The sequence below is a fragment of the Hyperolius riggenbachi genome, chromosome 12, assembly GCF_040937935.1.
Source record: "Hyperolius riggenbachi isolate aHypRig1 chromosome 12, aHypRig1.pri, whole genome shotgun sequence".
NCBI classification, from domain to species: Eukaryota; Metazoa; Chordata; class Amphibia; order Anura; family Hyperoliidae; genus Hyperolius; species Hyperolius riggenbachi.
The window spans coordinates 80,726,449-80,744,360 of record NC_090657.1 but is presented as its reverse complement, the minus strand read 5'-3'; the positions used below and the strand labels follow the sequence as shown (position 1 = coordinate 80,744,360).

At 47.3% G+C, this 17,912-nt stretch overlaps 1 protein-coding gene across 1 annotated transcript in view; it reads left to right on the top strand.

The window, feature by feature from the left end:
* The window catches only part of LOC137540949 (protein-glutamine gamma-glutamyltransferase E-like), a 75,987-nt gene that overhangs the window by 40,996 nt on the left and 17,079 nt on the right, over positions 1 to 17,912 (top strand). Inside the window, exons 7-10 of the mRNA XM_068262123.1 lie at positions 3,739 to 3,867; positions 6,414 to 6,585; positions 7,119 to 7,251; positions 9,883 to 9,989. Coding sequence (XP_068118224.1) covers positions 3,739 to 3,867; positions 6,414 to 6,585; positions 7,119 to 7,251; positions 9,883 to 9,989 — 541 coding nt within the window. The remainder of the gene's footprint in view (positions 1 to 3,738; positions 3,868 to 6,413; positions 6,586 to 7,118; positions 7,252 to 9,882; positions 9,990 to 17,912) is intronic.

Sequence of the window (17,912 nt, the reverse complement as noted above, 5' to 3'; positions counted from 1 at the left end):
CAAGCAGCTCTAAGGGCACTTAAAGGAAAAGTCCAACCAAGAATTTAACTTGATCCCAATTAGTTGCTGATGCCCCTCTTACATGAGAAATCTATTCCTTTTCACAAACCATCATGGGGCGCTGTATGGCTGATATTGTGATGAAACCCTCCCACAAAGAAATTCTGAGTACTTACACTTGGCAGTTTCCTGTCTGAACCTTGCTGCATTGTGGGAAATGGCTGTTTCCAACTGCCAAAAAACATGCAGCAGCTACATCACCTGCCAACAGTAAAAAATGTCACCATGTAATGTCAGAATGTAAATCAGGGAATTAAAAGATTGTACAATGGGCAAACACTGACTAAATCATTTATACAGAATTGTAAAAATGATGCTTTTTTTTTAATTTCATTATTTTCACTGGAGTTCCTCTTTAACCACCCTGGCGTTCTATTAAGATCGCCAGGGCAGCTGCATGAGGGTTTTTTTTAAATTAAAAAAAAACTATTTCATGCAGCCAACTGAAAGTTGGCTGCATGAAAGCCCACTAGATGGCGCTCCGGAGGCGTGTTTTGTTTACTACGTCGCCATGGCGACGAGCGGAGTGACGTCATGGACGTCAGCCGACGTCCTGACGTCTGCCGCCTCCGATCCAGCCCTTAGCGCTGGCCGGAACTATTTGTTCCGGCTGCGCAGGGCTCAGGCGGCTGGGGGGACCCTCTTTCGCCGCGGATCGCCGCAGAGCGGCGGCGATCGGGCAGCACACGCGGCTGGCAAAGTGCCGGCTGCGTGTGCTGCTCTTTATTTGATCAAAATCGGCCCAGCAGGGCCTGAGCGGCACCCTCTGGCGGTAATGGACGAGCTGAGCTCGTCCATACCGCTAAGGTGGTTAAGGAAGCCCCAGGTAAGTATGGTACCTGACTCCTCGTCTCAGGTACACTTCAATTGCAGACTTCAGTTAGGTGAACAAAACTATTGCATAAAAATGTGAGGCAGCTAAAGCATTTAACACAATCACTTCATTCCAGGGTCTTCAAAGTGGATTTTTTCTTTTTAACCTTCTGCCAGGCCTTTATGGCAGCGACTTCCCATTATGGTTTGTGGCCATTCAAGAATTTTCCACTTTCCTTTAAACTCTTGGCCTGGGTTGCTTTGGCTGTATGTTTTGGGTCATTATCAATCATGATGAAATGCTGCTGCCCAATCAGTTTGTCAGCTTGTCATATCAATAACACACGATTGGTTCACACGATGGCCATGGGCCCCGGACCTCTCTCACTGGCCGGGGCCCCAAGGCCAACGCGTGATACCTAGAGGGGAGTGCACGTGGGCCTGGACCTCTCACACCCAGGCTCTGGACCTCTCACATCCAGAAAACCCACCAACACTGCCTCCATACTTAATGCTAAATTCAACACACAAGCAATAGAACACAGCAGTACATGCATCCAGCTACATTTAAAAGTGGTCCGCAAGTGCTCGTCAGCCAATCAGGATGCACTGTCATACACCCTTTACCTGCCATACCACATCTAGCAGCCATTAGCATTCAGGTGGGAGGCTTCAGTTGGATGCCATCGCAAGATTACGTCGCTAGCAGGACCACCCCGTGCAGGCATCCCTCCCACAGGGGTCCCTCCCTAACCGCTCACCTGTCCGCCATGTCCTAGATTGGCTGACGAGCACCTGCAGACCACTTTTAAATGTAGCTGGATGCATGTACTGCTGTGTTCTATTGCTTGTGTGTGTTGAATTTAGCATTCAGTATGGAGGCAGTTGGTGGGTTTTCTGGATGTGAGAGGTCCAGAGCCTGGGTGTGAGGTCCAGGCCCACCTGCACTCCCCTCCAGGTATCACGTGTTGGCCTTGGTGCCCCGGCCAGTGAGATCCGGGGCCCCTGACCATCGTGTGAACCAATCGTGTGTTTTTAAACGTTTTCTTCCAGCTCTAGGACATGGCGGACAGGTGAGCGGTTAGGGAGGGACCCCTGTGGGAGGGATGCCTGCACGGGGTGGTCCTGCTAGCGACGCAATCTTGCGTTGGCGTCCAACTGAAGCCTCCCACCTGAATGCTAATGGCTGCTAGATATGGTATGGCAGGTAAAGGGTGTATGACAGTGCATCCTGATTGGCTGACGAGCACCTGCGGACCACTTTTAAATGTAGCTGGATGCATGTACTGCTGTGTTGTTGCTTGTGTGTTGAATTTATCATATCAATAACACTAGGGTTCCAGTGTGCCACTGCTAGCCATGCATGCCCAAACAATCACACTGCTTCCATGTTTTACAGATGTGAGATGCTTGCGTAATGAGCTTCTCTATACCCCTCCCCATCTAGCCTTTCTATTCCCGAGACTTGGTGCTCGTTTACCCTTAGGGCGTTTTTTGCCCTATTTTGAAAATCTCCTTTAAAAAGCTTGTGCAGAGCTTGTGTTCACATCTGAGAGGTTGGTTTCCGCTCAGCAAAGCACTCTGTACCACTTTCTGAGCGTTTTTGCTCATTGGAAGCAAAATTGCCTGATGCTATGAGAGACTTGCTCACTCACACCTGCCCATGAAATGGCCTTTGAGTCAATTGTCTAATTCATTTTGAGCACCTGAATTGAAGGGATTGCGTAAAGAGGAAAAAAACACTCGTTGCCGCATTTAAAATTCTCTGTGGTAATTTAGACAACAAACTAGAAAATCTGTCAAATGCATGGGCCTAATTGTAAATAACAATTTTACTACAGTTAAACATGACCCCGTTCTCACACTGAGCCTGCCCTCTACTGGCAGCTAACCTTAAGGGCCCTTTTCCACTACAGCGTTTGCGATTGCTTAATCGCAAAACCGCAAACCGCTAGTGATTTGTCAAATCGCTACAGTTTGCTTTTAACATAGGAATCGCGGTAGGTCATTTCCACTACCGCGATTCGTTTTTGACCGGATCGCGATCGCGCGGCGGAGCGATTATTGCCGCGATTTTGCTATGCAGTGCATAGCATAGCAAAATCGCGGCCGCGAACGTCGGGGAATCGCCGGTAATTGCGATTCAGCAATCGCTAGCGTTCAGCGTGAACGCTAGCGATTGCTAGTGGAAAAGGGCCCTAAGGGCCCGTTTCCAGTTTTGTGGCACACGCCGGCACTGAGCGGGTGGGTGGGATCGCAGGCGAATTCCATGAGCCGTACCATGCACGGCTATGGGAATCGCAGCCTCCCGAGCAACTTCTGCAGGGGGGGGGGGTGTTCCAGCCACATCGCTACCGCAAGCGATTCGGACGGTGGCACCATTCTCCCCTATGGCATGTGCGGGGGAAACATCGGAATCGCGGCGGTTTCCGCAATAGTGGAAACGGGCCCTCACTCCCTCCAATTCACTAAAACCCTGCAAACGTTTCAGGCGCCACCAGTCATTAGTTGAGGAAAATTTAGCACACCTGCTATTTGTATCCATATTTCACATTGCAGTTGGCCCCAGCACCCAATTTTATTTTGCCACCCCCATTATTGGACAGTACCTCCTATTTCCTACTTTCCATTTACCAGCATCTTCTGCCATACATGTTCAGGTCATCATGTGCCACTTGTAGTGGGGGCCCATGTCCAGTCATCTGGCATAAACCCAGTTATATTGGAATGGTTTGCAGGGAGGGGGATGAGCTGGGCATGCCAGGGTTTGTTTTATTTACAAAGCTTATTGGGTCTCTCGGGTAGAATTGTTCATGTGTAAGACTTATTTACTTATCAATTTTGGTCCACACGATCTGTTTACAGTTTCAAAAAGGCATTTTGAACGTTTGTTTGAGAATACTGGATGCAAGCATAGAGCACCAAAAGAATGCCGTCTATGATGCGTCTCACAGAGGGGACCCTGCTTATGTTGGAAGAGTGTTAAGTGCCATGGTAAGAACTGACTTACTCACTGATTCATAAACCTCTCCTGCAGGAAACCTCTATGTATGTATAAGGACTGGGAAAGTGAGGATTTTAAGTTCATGTAGGGCAAACTATTTTAAATTCTTTGGGGATAAAATAATTATTGATTTTTTTTTTTATTAAAGCCCATCTGTACCATTGATTAGGTAATGGGTAGGATGGCGGTGCCCAATGTGAGTTAATATAAAACACAAAGTATTACTCGCCTCTCAGAAGATTGCAAAAAAGTTTCCAGTTGAACTGGTGTCTAACACATTTCACAGGTCATGTCCTGCTTCCTCAGGTAAATACAAAATGCCTTGATGGCATAGGGCAGTGATCTGCAAACTTGGCTCTCTAGCTGTTAAGGAACTACAAGTCCCACAATGCACTGGAGTCTGACAGCCACAGTAATGATTCATAAATGCATTGTGGGACTTGTAGTTCCTCAACAGCTGGAGTCAAGTTTGCAGATCACTGGCATAGGGCAGGAGTCCCCAACCTTTTCCGGCCTGGGGACCACTTTGATTTTTTTTCGATTCCCAGGAACCGTGGGGGAGGGGGGAGTGCACGTCCTAGTGGACGGTGTCGTCCACAGTGGGTTAAGGGAGGGGAGGGTGCAGCGGCATAGTTGCCCTAGTATAGTGTCCCAGTATAGCTAGTATAGTGGTCCCACGGACCAGCAGTGGGCTGCAGACCACAGGTTGGGGACCCATGCCATAGGGGATAGAGTAAAGGCGCCTGCACCTTTTTGTGCTCCTAGGCTTAAGTCTATTGCTGCTTGTGCAGCAGCACTCCCATTCCACGTGCAGCCCCTCTTCCATGTGTATCATGCATTAAGTGTGGCCCCTCTTTCATGAGGAGCTCCCTTGGGCATAATTTTCCCTTTCATGTGTTGCTCCCCATTTTTAATCCCCTTTCCTATGTAGCAACTTTTATGGTTGGGTGCCCCATGGCACAGGCATCTGCCTTTTTTTCAGGGCTGGATTTCTGGGAAGGCCAGAGGATTATAAGTTTGTAGTACAGGGCTGATAAAGATGCCCACTAGCCACTTATTGGTGACAGTGTATATACACACACCCCATGGACACTTCAACTTGGCTCTAGAGGTGCAGATATAAATACGTCGCCACGATTGCTGCTGTCCCACATGTTCACATATCCACCTGTTGGTAGACTGATCGGTGAATGGGAACACTTGTTCCCAGTCACTGATCAAAGTGCCTGTTATCCATGATCCTCCTCAGCGAAATGCTGGTGGTCATTGACAGTGACATGACATACAAGGCTCTGTACTAGAATGGCATGTGAAAAGGCATTTAATCATGTTGAAATCTAGTGACTTTGTATAGCTCTCAAACTAATTTGAAAATCTTGAACTTGACTTGTGTAGGTACCATGACAAATGTGACATGCATGCAAACTTTTCTCAATGGAGTATCAGGGGAAATGTACTGCTAAGTCCATAGGACAGTCTTATAGGGTACTAGAGGACAATGGTTGTAATGTACACAACATAATATACAGTACATGTGAAGAGACCTCTCCACAGGAGTCCATGTGGGAGGCTCACATGCCCTACAGGTGTTCTTGGGTTCTCACTGCCCCCTCCCTCCCTCATGTGATTCATAGGGAGGGTGTAGCTATCTCTCATACATCAGGCTGAGCAGTGACAGATGCAGGCCAGTTTACCACATGTGTGAAAAATCACTTACCCAAATGGGACAAGGCCTTTGTAGTCTACTGCTCACTGAACGGCGGGAATAGCATAAGAGGGTGCAAATTTATACAGGGACACCAGTTTCACCTGAGAGGCTTTGTCAGGAAAAAATAGAATGCAATGCAACAAAATATACAATAGACAGAAGACCCCACCAGCTCTTGCTTGCATGGCAAACATGACGTGCATAAGCTGTGAAAGGTGGTCAATGAGACTTCATTTTTGCTTGCAAGCAGATGGCATGAGGCAGTTTGTTCCAATTCACATACAAGCTGATTAGCATTTCCTTGATCATATCTAATGGCTGCAAATCTCTGGCTTTTGGTCCTGCTAAAGCAATTGACTGCTAGTGTCTAACTGTATTGGACTGCTCTTGAGGCCCTTTTCACAAGCAGCTGATGGGCAGTGAAGACTGTCAAACTCTCGCAACGGTTTGCTACTGCCTGGCAACTGATCAATGTGTGGAAAAGGGCCCTTAGATCTTGAACTGTCTTACTATGAAATTTTACGTTTCTTGCATTCAATCCACAAGTTGAATGGGGTAGAAAGAATACAGCATGAACTGTTCATGCATATGCACTATGTACAAGCCCACCAGAGATTGAGCTTTAAACACTGGCCAGGCGGTGAAAATATAGCTATCTATAACTGTCTAGGTAGCTACCATATTTACCATCTGTAACACTATCATGACTGCGTATAAATTTTGGATTGCACTGATTACTAGATGAGTCCTACACAAGCACAATCCTAAAGACTTTAATGGCCCTAACACTTGTAATGGAGGCCACATGTAACCTATGCTTTATTTTAGGTTAATGCTCAAGACGACAATGGAATTATCACTGGGAACTGGAGTGGGGACTATAGTGGGGGAGTGGAACCTACAGCATGGAATGGTAGTGTTGCGATTCTCCTGCAATGGGATCGGAAAGGACCTGTTGGCTTTGGGCAATGCTGGGTGTATGCAGGCGTGCTCTGTACAGGTTTGTAAACTTTCAGGTGATGGCTGCATTAATAAAATGAAAACCCAACATCGGAGAATTTCTCTGGAAAAACATTTTAAATGATTGATCAATGTCTATGGTTAATTGTGTAGTAGGAGAGAAGCCTACAAAGAGCCCCCCTTAGGTTTTCAGTCACTACTAGAATTCTAGATTGCACATCAACTTATGATTCTCTGTGGCTTAAGTTACTTTAGAACTCTGGATCTTGCTCATCCCTCAAAATAGAACCTTAAACACTTGGACTAAAACCAACATACAGTACTAGGTAATTACTTGCAAGTAAAAATTAGAGTTTTGGTCAAATCTGCACAGGGTGAACATTTAAACTTCACTGATCACAGAACTAGGAAACTCTGCTTAAATAGCATTGATATCCATAGATGTCTAAATCTCCCTAGAAAGCTGACTGTTTTTATCCTAGCCTGATACAGTTGTGCTTTAAAAAAACATAAGGTGTCCAATATGGATTACTTGCATTTTATATTTATTTCTGTTTTTTTTTTTTTTTATAGTGCTCAGATGCCTAGGAATCCCAGCTCGAGTAATCTCAAACTTTGCTTCAGCACATGATACAGATGGAGACCTCAATATTGATCATTTCTATGATGGAAATGGCAGACCGATGAAGGACAAAGACAGTATATGGTAGGACCTTCTTCTGAACTGTGGAGGCAGGCTTTGTTTTTGTTATGCTCAGATTTGTTCCAAGTCCTTTAGTTTATGGTCAGGCAACTAGGGATAAGTGAGGGCACTTGTGGCGGACTGGGCCTAATTTGCTACTAAACATATTTTTTTCCAGAAGATCAGGCTTGAGATTTGACCGGTGGTCACTTTGCTGATTGTGAGCGCAGCCCAGGGTTCAGTACAACAGCAAAATTAAGTGCAGCATCTGCTGGGTGAAGCTATTGCTTCCAGGATGTACAGTGAACCCCAGCACCAATAGACAGATCCCACTACAGTCATGTATAAGGGGGGCGGGCGAGGATAATGTCCTTACTCCATTACTCATTTTAGGCAAATCAAGACCCTCATCCCCAGAAGATCTGCCAACATTAGTGCATGCCTTCAGTATATCCCAACTGGACTATTGTAATGCTCTTTACTCCGACGTTCCAAACAAGGACTTGTACTGCCTACAGCTGATACAGAACACTGCTGCCAGACTGTTACCCAGGGATGCTCATTTGGATACCACAGAATTGTTTCCAATCGTAAATCAGACTTTCCACAACTGGGTAATGTTAACCCAATCACAGAACTCTGAAGCTATGGACCAATCAGAATGCAGAATTTTTCAGCAAAAATTTTTAATTTTGTATAAATCCTGACTTTCCTCCTATTTTGCATCAATCGAAAAATGAAAATTGGAATTTTGGGTCATCCCTACTGGTAACTAACCTTGTCACTGCCACATAAAACTGCTTCTGCACTCCCTTCACTAACTACCTATAAAATGGCAGATCCTATTCAAGATCTGCCTACTGACATGGGCCCTTTTCCACTAGCTGATCAGCTTTAACAATCGGCTTGCTGGAGTTTTGACAATTGCTAGTACACAATGATTTACATTCCATTAGCGCACTTTAAAAAAATTTTTTATTTCCCTAAGCGCAATTGTGGTGCTGCACGATTATTGCCATGATTGCATTTCACTCCTGATGGTGAGTGTCACAATTGTGTTGATTGAAAAAATAAGCTTTTGCAAGTGGAGAAATTGGCCCTTAAATCCCAACATAATCTAGGCCCTGGATACATGAGATGTTGCAGCTGCATAGCAATCCCTGCACTTTCAGATCCAGAGGTTCTAATCTCCCCATATCCAGAGTCCACCCAAGAACTTTTGATCAGAGCCTTGTCATGCCGCTCCTACATTACTTGTAGGAACTCCTTGCCTCAGCAGTTCAGGACCGCTCCATCTCTGGACATGGTTTTTAACAGACTAAGGCCTCTTGCACACCATGCAATTCCAATATTTTTTTAAACAATCTTTAATTTGAATAATAAACAAAGTACCTTTTTTTCAGGCATGTCATGCTGCAACGTGGCAAGCTATTTGTTCTATCACATTAAAAGCACAAGGGCTTTTATTTTGACCCTTGTTCCTGCTGTTCTAACATGCCTAGCAGATTACAGGAAGGGGGTAAAATTGGTCTGAACTTTCATTTTTCCAAAGACTTTTATCTGGTGTGTAACCACCTTAAGGGTTAAAACCATGTGGAATGCAAACTAGTTTAAGTTCTTAAATGCAAATTGCATTCAGTTGATTCTGGGCCTCTAGTTTTCCAGCAGTGACCGAGGCATTAACCACGTAAGGCCACTTGAGGACAAACCCAGACCACCGCTGGGAGACTGAAGGCGGAGCTCTGTCATCAGAGCAGAGCTGCTCATGTGCTCTCCTGCAAGCCCCATAGGAAGCCATTCACGCCAATCGGCATGGAGTGGTCCTGGGGTTGCCGTCTCATTCATGCCAATTGGCATGGAGCAGTCAGCAAGATAATAATAAAAAAAAGAGAATTTTCTAATTACAAAATTGGAAATTAATTTACAGATTTGGTGCCTCTACACTCAGACATTTAAAAAAATAGTTTGTAACAAACTTTGTAAAATTCAACATTTTCCTAAAAGTGAAAACCTGTTAAACATTTAGGCCTTTCACTGTGGGACGTTGCGTTTGATGCAACGTTAAGGTCGCATAACGTGCCCCTAATGCAACACATTGAAACACTATAACTTGGATGTTTAGCCCTGCGTTTGCCTATCAGCTTTATTGCTAAACACACAGCATGCAGCACTTCCCAAATATTGCTACACGTTAAACGCAACATGTGCACTGTGAATGTTGCACAGACTTCATATTGCTGTGGGTTAGTCCACGTTAAAATATTTTCTGACGTGCAACTTTAACCTCACTGTGAAAGGCCTTAATCCCATATATTTCAAAATCTAATTTTATAGAATTAGAACTAAGCCCTATCCGTCCTGAGAAAAAAATGTCTGTGGAAAAAGTATAGAACTAAAACTGGAAGTGTAACACTCCAAAAGGCAAAAAAAATGACACCTTCAGGGAAAACAGTTCTGTACCGGAGCAAAGTGGTTAACAAGGAAGGTTTTCTAGAGACTTAATTCAATAGTGAAAAATTGACCTTCCATTGTACATACCATTATAGCAATGCATCTTGCTAAATATTTCTCAGTTACAAACGAGACGTGTTCACATATAGTGACTACATCTAGAAAGTCTTCCAAATGAGCACTGACTGAACTGCCTTTTTATAGGAACTTTCATGCATGGAATGAAGGCTGGTTCACCAGGAAGGATCTTTCAGACTCTAGTTATGATGGATGGCAAGTTTTGGATGCTACTCCACAAGAGGAGAGTGCAGGTAGGTAACTTGGCTTAGCACCTGCTTCTCACCCAGTAGCTTAACAGGCTTATGGAACACCACTTATAGAGAACCCGAGGTGTGTTTAAAGAATGTTATCTGCATACAGAGGCTGGATCTTCCTATACAGCCCAGCCTCTGTTGCTATCCCAAACCCCCCTAAGGTCCCCCTGCACTCTGCAATCCCTCATAAATCACAGCCGTGCTGCTGACAGCTTGTCAGAGCTGGCTGTTTATCTCTATAGTCTCAGTCTGCTCTGCTCCCCGCCTCCTGCAGAACTCCAGTCCCCACCTGCATCTCTTCCCTCCCTGCTGATTGGAGGGAAGGGACGGGGGCAGGGACTGGAGCTATGCAGGAGGCAGGGGAGCAGCAGAGACTGACACTACAGATGTAAACACAGCCTCACAGCACAGCTGTGATTTATGGGGATAGCAGAGCGCAGGGGGACCTTAGTGGGGTTTGGGATAGCAACAGAGGCTGGGCTGTATAGGCAGATCCAGCCTCTGTATGCGGATAACATTCATTAAACACACCTCGGGTTCTCTTTAAGGTGTAGTCTCACTGTGAAAACTTCTCTTCTGTCCTTAAAGGAGTTATCTTATCAGGCAAATTGTGTAAATGAGCTTTATTCACCTGGGGCTTTCTCCAGCCCTTTGCTGCCGACTGTCCCACGCCGACTGCTCTGCTCCCCGCTGCTGTCTCCATGGTCTGTATTCAGGCTGACCACGGGGAAGCGAAGCGCTGCTGTCAATCATGGCCATGTGGGCTGCGGCAAACTGCGCAGGACTACTCTGTAGTTTCATACGCAGTTAACAGCCTGTCTTAAACTTTAGAATTCTGGAGTTATTTTAAGGATTGAGTTGACTTTAGAGATCTCACCTTTAACTTAAAGACAGTAACTTTAGGTTTGACTGATGTAAAATGTTTCCTGAATACTACATGCCTATCACCATGGTGATAACTCTAGAAACATTAGAGTAACTCTAGAAACATTAGAGTAAGACAGGAGATAAGCTTAGTGAATTGAGGCCAATGTCCTTTTAATTGTGGGGATAAATTTAAAAAAAGTATGGAAAAGCAGCTCTAGGCCATTCACATGCTTTCACCTCTGCGCAAAAGATATAGCGTTCAGCTTGTTCAAGCTGAATGCCAGTTAATACAGATGCTAAATTCATGAGCAGAGACCATGGTTAATAAAAAGCTAGCATCTCTAGTGTCCCACCACAATGATCTGCTATGCTGGCTCATGATTGAATTAAGGTGGGTACACACATCAGATAAGTCTTTGGAAAATGAAAGATCACAGACCAATTTTACCCCCTTCCATGTAGTATGAGAGCCGTACTCTACACAGTCTATTCTATGGAGCTGAACTCCCCATCAGATAAAAATCTTTGCAAGATGCTGCACACAAAGATGCTGTACACATTCAACAGATCAGTATCTGCAAAAGATCTTTTCCTGCAAAAGATCCATTCCGGCAAAACGCATTCATAGTCTATATCTGCAGACCTCATACACACCTTGTTTAACGGACAATTATCTGTAGATCAGATCCACCAGGTTGGATCTTCAGATCGGCAGATAATTGGCTGATCTGCAGATGAATGTCCATTAAACAAGGTGTGTATGGGATCTGCAGATATCATAGACTATGAATGCATTTTGCAGGAATGGATCTTTTGCAGGAACAGATCTTTTGCAGATACTGATCTGTTGAATGTGTACAGCATCTTTGTGTGCAGCATCTTGCAAAGATTTTTATCTGATGGGGAGTTCAGCTCCATAGAATAGACTGTGTAGAGTATGGCTCTCATACTACATGGAAGGGGGTAAAATTGGTCTGTGATCTTTCATTTTCCAAAGACTTTTATCTGACGTGTGTACGCACCTTAAGTCTCGTCAGTCACTGCAGCAGCATGCTTTCTGCTTACCCTCTTCTCCTTTGAACATTGTTACTAAAGACACTGCTTAGCTGCTCCAGTCTCGAATGACTAGTGTAAAACTTCCCAAATGATTGCTAGCAACTTGTTGAGCATGCACAGGCCTCTGTGTAACACAACCCTATCTTAAAGTGGACCCAAATTAAAAATACAAGATTTCAGAAATCTATCTTCTAAATTATAATGGCATCCTTTTTTCAGCTGCATGTAGTGTTGGGCGAACAGTGTTCGCCACTGTTCGGGTTCTGCAGAACATCACCCTGTTCGGGTGATGTTCGAGTTCGGCCGAACACCTGACGGTGCTCGGCCAAACCGTTCGGCCATATGGCCGAACTAAGAGCGCATGGCCGAACGTTCCCCGAACGTTCGGCTAGCGCTGTGATTGGCCGAACGGGTCACGTGGTTCGGACCCAAACGCGCTCTGATTGGCCGAACTGTCACGTGGTTCGGGTAAATAAATACCCGAACCACGTCATATCTCCGCCATTTGTCTGTGGGTTTAGCTTTGGGTAGGCAGGCAGGGTAGTTCGCGCTCCAGCCACGCTAGCCAGGGTCCCCCCCAGTCATTGTGTGTCACTGCTGGGAACAGTAGTACACCGCTCGTTCAGCCACACTATATAGCATTCTGTGTACTGTTCTGTGTCTGCTGGGAACAGTGGTACACCGCTCGTTCAGCCACACTATATAGCATTCTGTGTACTGTTCTGTGTCTGCTGGGAACAGTGGTACACCGCTCGTTCAGCCACACTATATAGCATTCTGTGTACTGTTCTGTGTCTGCTGGGAACAGTAGTACACCGCTCGTTCAGCCACACTATATAGCATTCTGTGTACTGTTCTGTGTCTGCTGGGAACAGTAGTACACCGCTCGTTCAGCCACACTATATAGCATTCTGTGTACTGTTCTGTGTCTGCTGGGAACAGTAGTACACCGCTCGTTCAGCCACACTATATAGCATTCTGTGTACTGTTCTGTGTCTGCTGGGAATAGTGGTACACCGCTCGTTCAGCCACACTATATAGCATTCTGTGTACTGTTCTGTGTCTGCTGGGAACAGTAGTACACCGCTCGTTCAGCCACACTATATAGCATTCTGTGTACTGTTCTGTGTCTGCTGGGAACAGTAGTACACCGCTCGTTCAGCCACACTATATAGCATTCTGTGTACTGTTCTGTGTCTGCTGGGAACAGTAGTACACCGCTCGTTCAGCCACACTATATAGCATTCTGTGTACTGTTCTGTGTCTGCTGGGAATAGTGGTACACCGCTCGTTCAGCCACACTATATAGCATTCTGTGTACTGTTCTGTGTCTGCTGGGAATAGTGGTACACCGCTCGTTCGCCACTGTATAGCATTGTGCTCTGTGTCGCTGCTGGGAATAGTGGTACACCGCTCACCCGTCACTGTATAGCATTGTGCTCTGTGTCGCTGCTGGGAATAGTGGTACACCGCTCACCCGTCACTGTATAGCATTGTGCTCTGTGTCGCTGCTGGGAATAGTGGTACTGTATAGCATTTCTGTACTGCCACTGTACTGCTGCCAGTCAGCGTGTACTGTAAGGATAAGTGAAATGAGGAAGAAATCCGGTGAAAGAGGGAGGGGCAAGGGAAGAGGTGTTTCCCCTGACGGTTCACGTACAGGCCACAGGGGAGCACCCAAGAAAACCCACTCAATACCGCCCATGTTGTCCAGGACAACAACCCTCACAAATCCAAAAGAACAGGACCAGATAATTACTTGGATGACCTCTCAAGCGTCCAGCAGTGGGTTAAGCAGCACCAGCACATCACGCACGAGGTCCGAGTCCTCAGCCAGTTACAAGGAGCCAGTGGGCACAAAGCTGACACAACCGGCAGCGACACCACGCACACAACTGCCAGATAACCAGTCCGATGAATTACCTCAGGACACAATGGGGTATTCGCAGGAGCTATTCCCAGTCCAACAAACTTCCACCTTTCAAAGGTCAATGGAGGAACAGCCAGAAATGTTGTGCCTGGATTCACAACCGTTAACTGTGGGAAATGCACCGCGCACTGAAATACAAGGCGAGTCCGAAGAGGACTCGGAAACCCAAATCCCAGAGCAATTTGGGCAGGAGGGGTTGCAATTGCAGGAGGTCGGCCGACAAGATCTGGAAGACGACGTTGGAGTGTGCTGCGCAGAGGTTGTTGTGGGGAGCTCTACTCCACGGCGGTGGCCCACAATGACATATGACGAGTTTGAGGAGATGGAAGAGGAGGGTATGGACAATGTGGACAGAGACCCAGATTTTGTTTGTGAACGAGAACATCGCCGTCGTAGCAGCAGCACAGATGAGTCTGTTGAAGAACACACTGCTGCACGAGTTCGCCTTGTGCCACAAGGTAGGCGGCGCGCAATTTCAGGCACCACAAGCGTGGAAGTTCAAGTGAGAGGCAAAAGAGGAGCAAACAGAAATCGCCAGCAAGGAGGCAGGTGCTCCAAAGTCTGGGCTTTCTTTGAAGACTGCACTGAGGATGTTACCATGGCGATTTGCAAGGTGTGCAAGACCCGCCTGAGCAGGGGGAAAAATATTAACAACCTCTCCACCACCAGCATGAGCCGTCACATGCTATCCAAACATCCCACTCTTTGGGCAAACGCGTCAGGACAGGGTACCAGAAACAACACTGCCTCCCTTGGGTTCACCAGACTCACCACCAGACCCGCCTCAGCAGCAGCAGTAGCCCAGCCATTGCGTGGTTCACAACATTCACAAACATCAGACGACGCTGACACTGTCACTTTCCGGAGTAGTGCTCTTGAGGTCTCCCAGTGTTCATCAAACACAACAACCAACAGCCCTTCCGTGTGCAGCGCTACGGTTCAGTTGTCTGTGTCGGAGATGTTTGAGCGCAAGAGGAAATTGCCAGCAAATGACCCCCGGGCCGTGGCAGTAACAGCCAGCATAGCCAAGCTTCTGGCCTGCGAAATGCTGCCATATCGATTGGTGGAGACAAACAGCTTCAAGGGCATGATGTCAGTGGCCATCCCACGTTACGTGGTTCCCAGCCGCTACCACTTTGCACGCTCTGCAGTGCCTGAGTTGCATGAGCACGTGGTCAGCAAAATAACCCGAAGCTTGAAGAATGCCGTTGCCTGCAAGGTTCACCTCACCACTGACACCTGGACGAGTGCGTTCGGCCAGGGTCGATACATCTCCCTTACCGCGCACTGGGTGAACCTTGTGGAGCCTGGCAGCGATTCCTCACCTGCTACGGCACGGGTGTTGCCCACGCCACAAACAGCTGCACCGCCGTCCCTCCCACTGGATAACAGCAGCACCTACCTCTCTGACTCCTTCTCCTCCAACGCATCTCAAAGCTGTACCTCATCCGGAAACGCTAACCCAGCAGCAGTAGGATCGTGGAAGCAGTGCAGCACAGCTGTTGGCATGCGTCAGCAAGCGTTGCTGAAGCTAATCTGCCTTGGGGATAAGCAGCACACAGGGGAGGAAATTTGGAGGGGAATAAAGGAACAGACGGATTTGTGGCTGGCACCGCTGGACCTGAAACCGGGCATGGTTGTGTGTGATAATGGGAGTAATCTCATTCGCGCTTTAAGGTTGGCTAAGCTGACACACATCCCTTGCCTGGCGCACGTGATGAACCTAGTAGTTCAGCGGTTCCTGAGGACATACCCAGGCGTGCCCGATCTGCTGTTGAAGGTGCGTCGAGTGTCCAAACATTGTAGAAATTCCAGTACTGCTTCGGGGGCACTCGCCAAGATGCAGGAGCGCTTCAATCTCCCCCACCATCGCTTGCTGTGTGATGTCCCTACGCGCTGGAATTCTACGCTGCACATGCTAGCCCGCTTTTGCGAGCAGAAGAGTGCAGTGGTCCAGTACATGACGGCGCAGTACCGAGGCGCATCCGGCCAGCTGCCAAGCTTCTGTGGATCCGATTGGGCCAACATGTTGGACCTCTGCCAAGTCCTCCAAAATTTTGAGCAATCCACGTTGCTTGTGAGCAGTGACAACTCTTCAGTCAGCATTACCATACCACTGCTGTGTTTACTGAAGAGGTCGATGTTAAAAATCAAGGAAACAGCTGTCATGATGCAACTGGGGGAATCTGAAGGAGAAAACGATCAGCGTGATGGTACCAACATCAGGCCATCCGCCTCAGGGAACGCTGGCCCCAGCAGCTATGACGAAGAAGAGGAGGAGGAACAGCTGGAGTTGGAGCAGGAATTTCATGCCACCACTGACGAGGGCCAGAGCGGTGCACGTTGGACTTCCACAATTCAACGCGAATGGTCAGCAGAAGCAGACCAGGAGGAAGGTGACGACTATGATGCATCACAACAACTATCACAACGCTCACAAGAGGATGATGAGGATTCTGGTAGGACTCTGGCACACATGGCTCAATTCATGCTAGACTGCATTGAACGTGACCCACGCATTGTGCGCATTCTGGACAACACCAATTACTGGGTTTATACCCTTCTGGATCCACGGTACAAACACAATGTTCCAAAACTGCTTGAAGAAAGAGTCAGACAGGTCAAAATGGAAGAATACCAGCAGGCCCTTGTGGAGACTTTAGAGAGGAGATTGACATCCTCCCCCTCCTCTAGCCAGTTGTACGCAGACAGACTGACTTCCGCAAACCCAGGACGACCAGGAGGGCAGCAAACAACGCAAGCCGCAGCTAGTACCCAAAAGGGAATGGTATCGGCAGTGTCCTTGGAGTGGGAAAATTTTCTGACACCCATGCAGCCGCAGCCCACTGAACAGCAAGCGTGCAGATCCACCTCCAACACCGATCGCCTGGAGAAGATGGTCAAGGACTACATGTCAGATGGCGTAGCTGTGTCGAACCATCCATCTGCACCCTTCAACTATTGGGTATCGAAGCTAGACACCTGGCACGAACTGGCAATGTACGCAATAGAGGTGCTGGCTTGCCCGGCAGCCAGCGTTATGTCGGAACGCTGTTTCAGTGCTGCCGGAGGCATCGTCACAGATCGGCGTATCCGCCTCTCTACAGAAAATGCAGACCGTCTGACTCAAATTAAAATGAATCAATCCTGGATTGGAAATGACTACGCAACACTCCAGGACCCCAACCAAGTAACATGACCAATGAACATCTGGGATGGTGTTGCGTTTCCGGGCCCTGTTTATTGAACCTCTCATCTGTATTACATTTATGACTGCATGGCGGCAAAAAGCATTGCTGCTATATCCGCACGCTTTTTGTCCACATGCAAGGCCTGGGTTGTTGTGTCTCACAAAGCGTGGCCTTCTCCTCCTGCGCCTGCTCCTGTTCCATCACGTCTGCTGCTGCTGGGTTAGCGTTGCCGCGTGGTCCCTGTTTATTGAACCACTTATCTTTATTACATTTATGACTGCATGGCGGTACAAAGCATGCTATCCGCACGCTTCTTGCCCTCATGCAAGGCCTGGGTTGTTGTGTCTCACAAAGCGTGGCCTTCTCCTCCTGCGCCTGCTCCTGTTCCATCACGTCTGCTGCTGCTGGGTTAGCGTTGCCGCGTGGTCCCTGTTTATTGAACCACTTATCTTTATTACATTTATGACTGCATGGCGGTACAAAGCATGCTATCCGCACGCTTCTTGCCCTCATGCAAGGCCTGGGTTGTTGTGTCTCACAAAGCGTGGCCTTCTCCTCCTGCGCCGCCTCCTGTTCCATCACGTCTGCTGCTGCTGGGTTAGCGTTGCCGCGTGGTCCCTGTTTATTGAACCACTTATCTTTATTACATTTATGACTGCATGGCGGTACAAAGCATGCTATCCGCACGCTTCTTGCCCTCATGCAAGGCCTGGGTTGTTGTGTCTCACAAAGCGTGGCCTTCTCCTCCTGCGCCTGCTCCTGTTCCATCACGTCTGCTGCTGCTGGGTTAGCGTTGCCGCGTGGTCCCTGTTTATTGAACCACTTATCTTTATTACATTTATGACTGCATGGCGGTACAAAGCATGCTATCCGCAC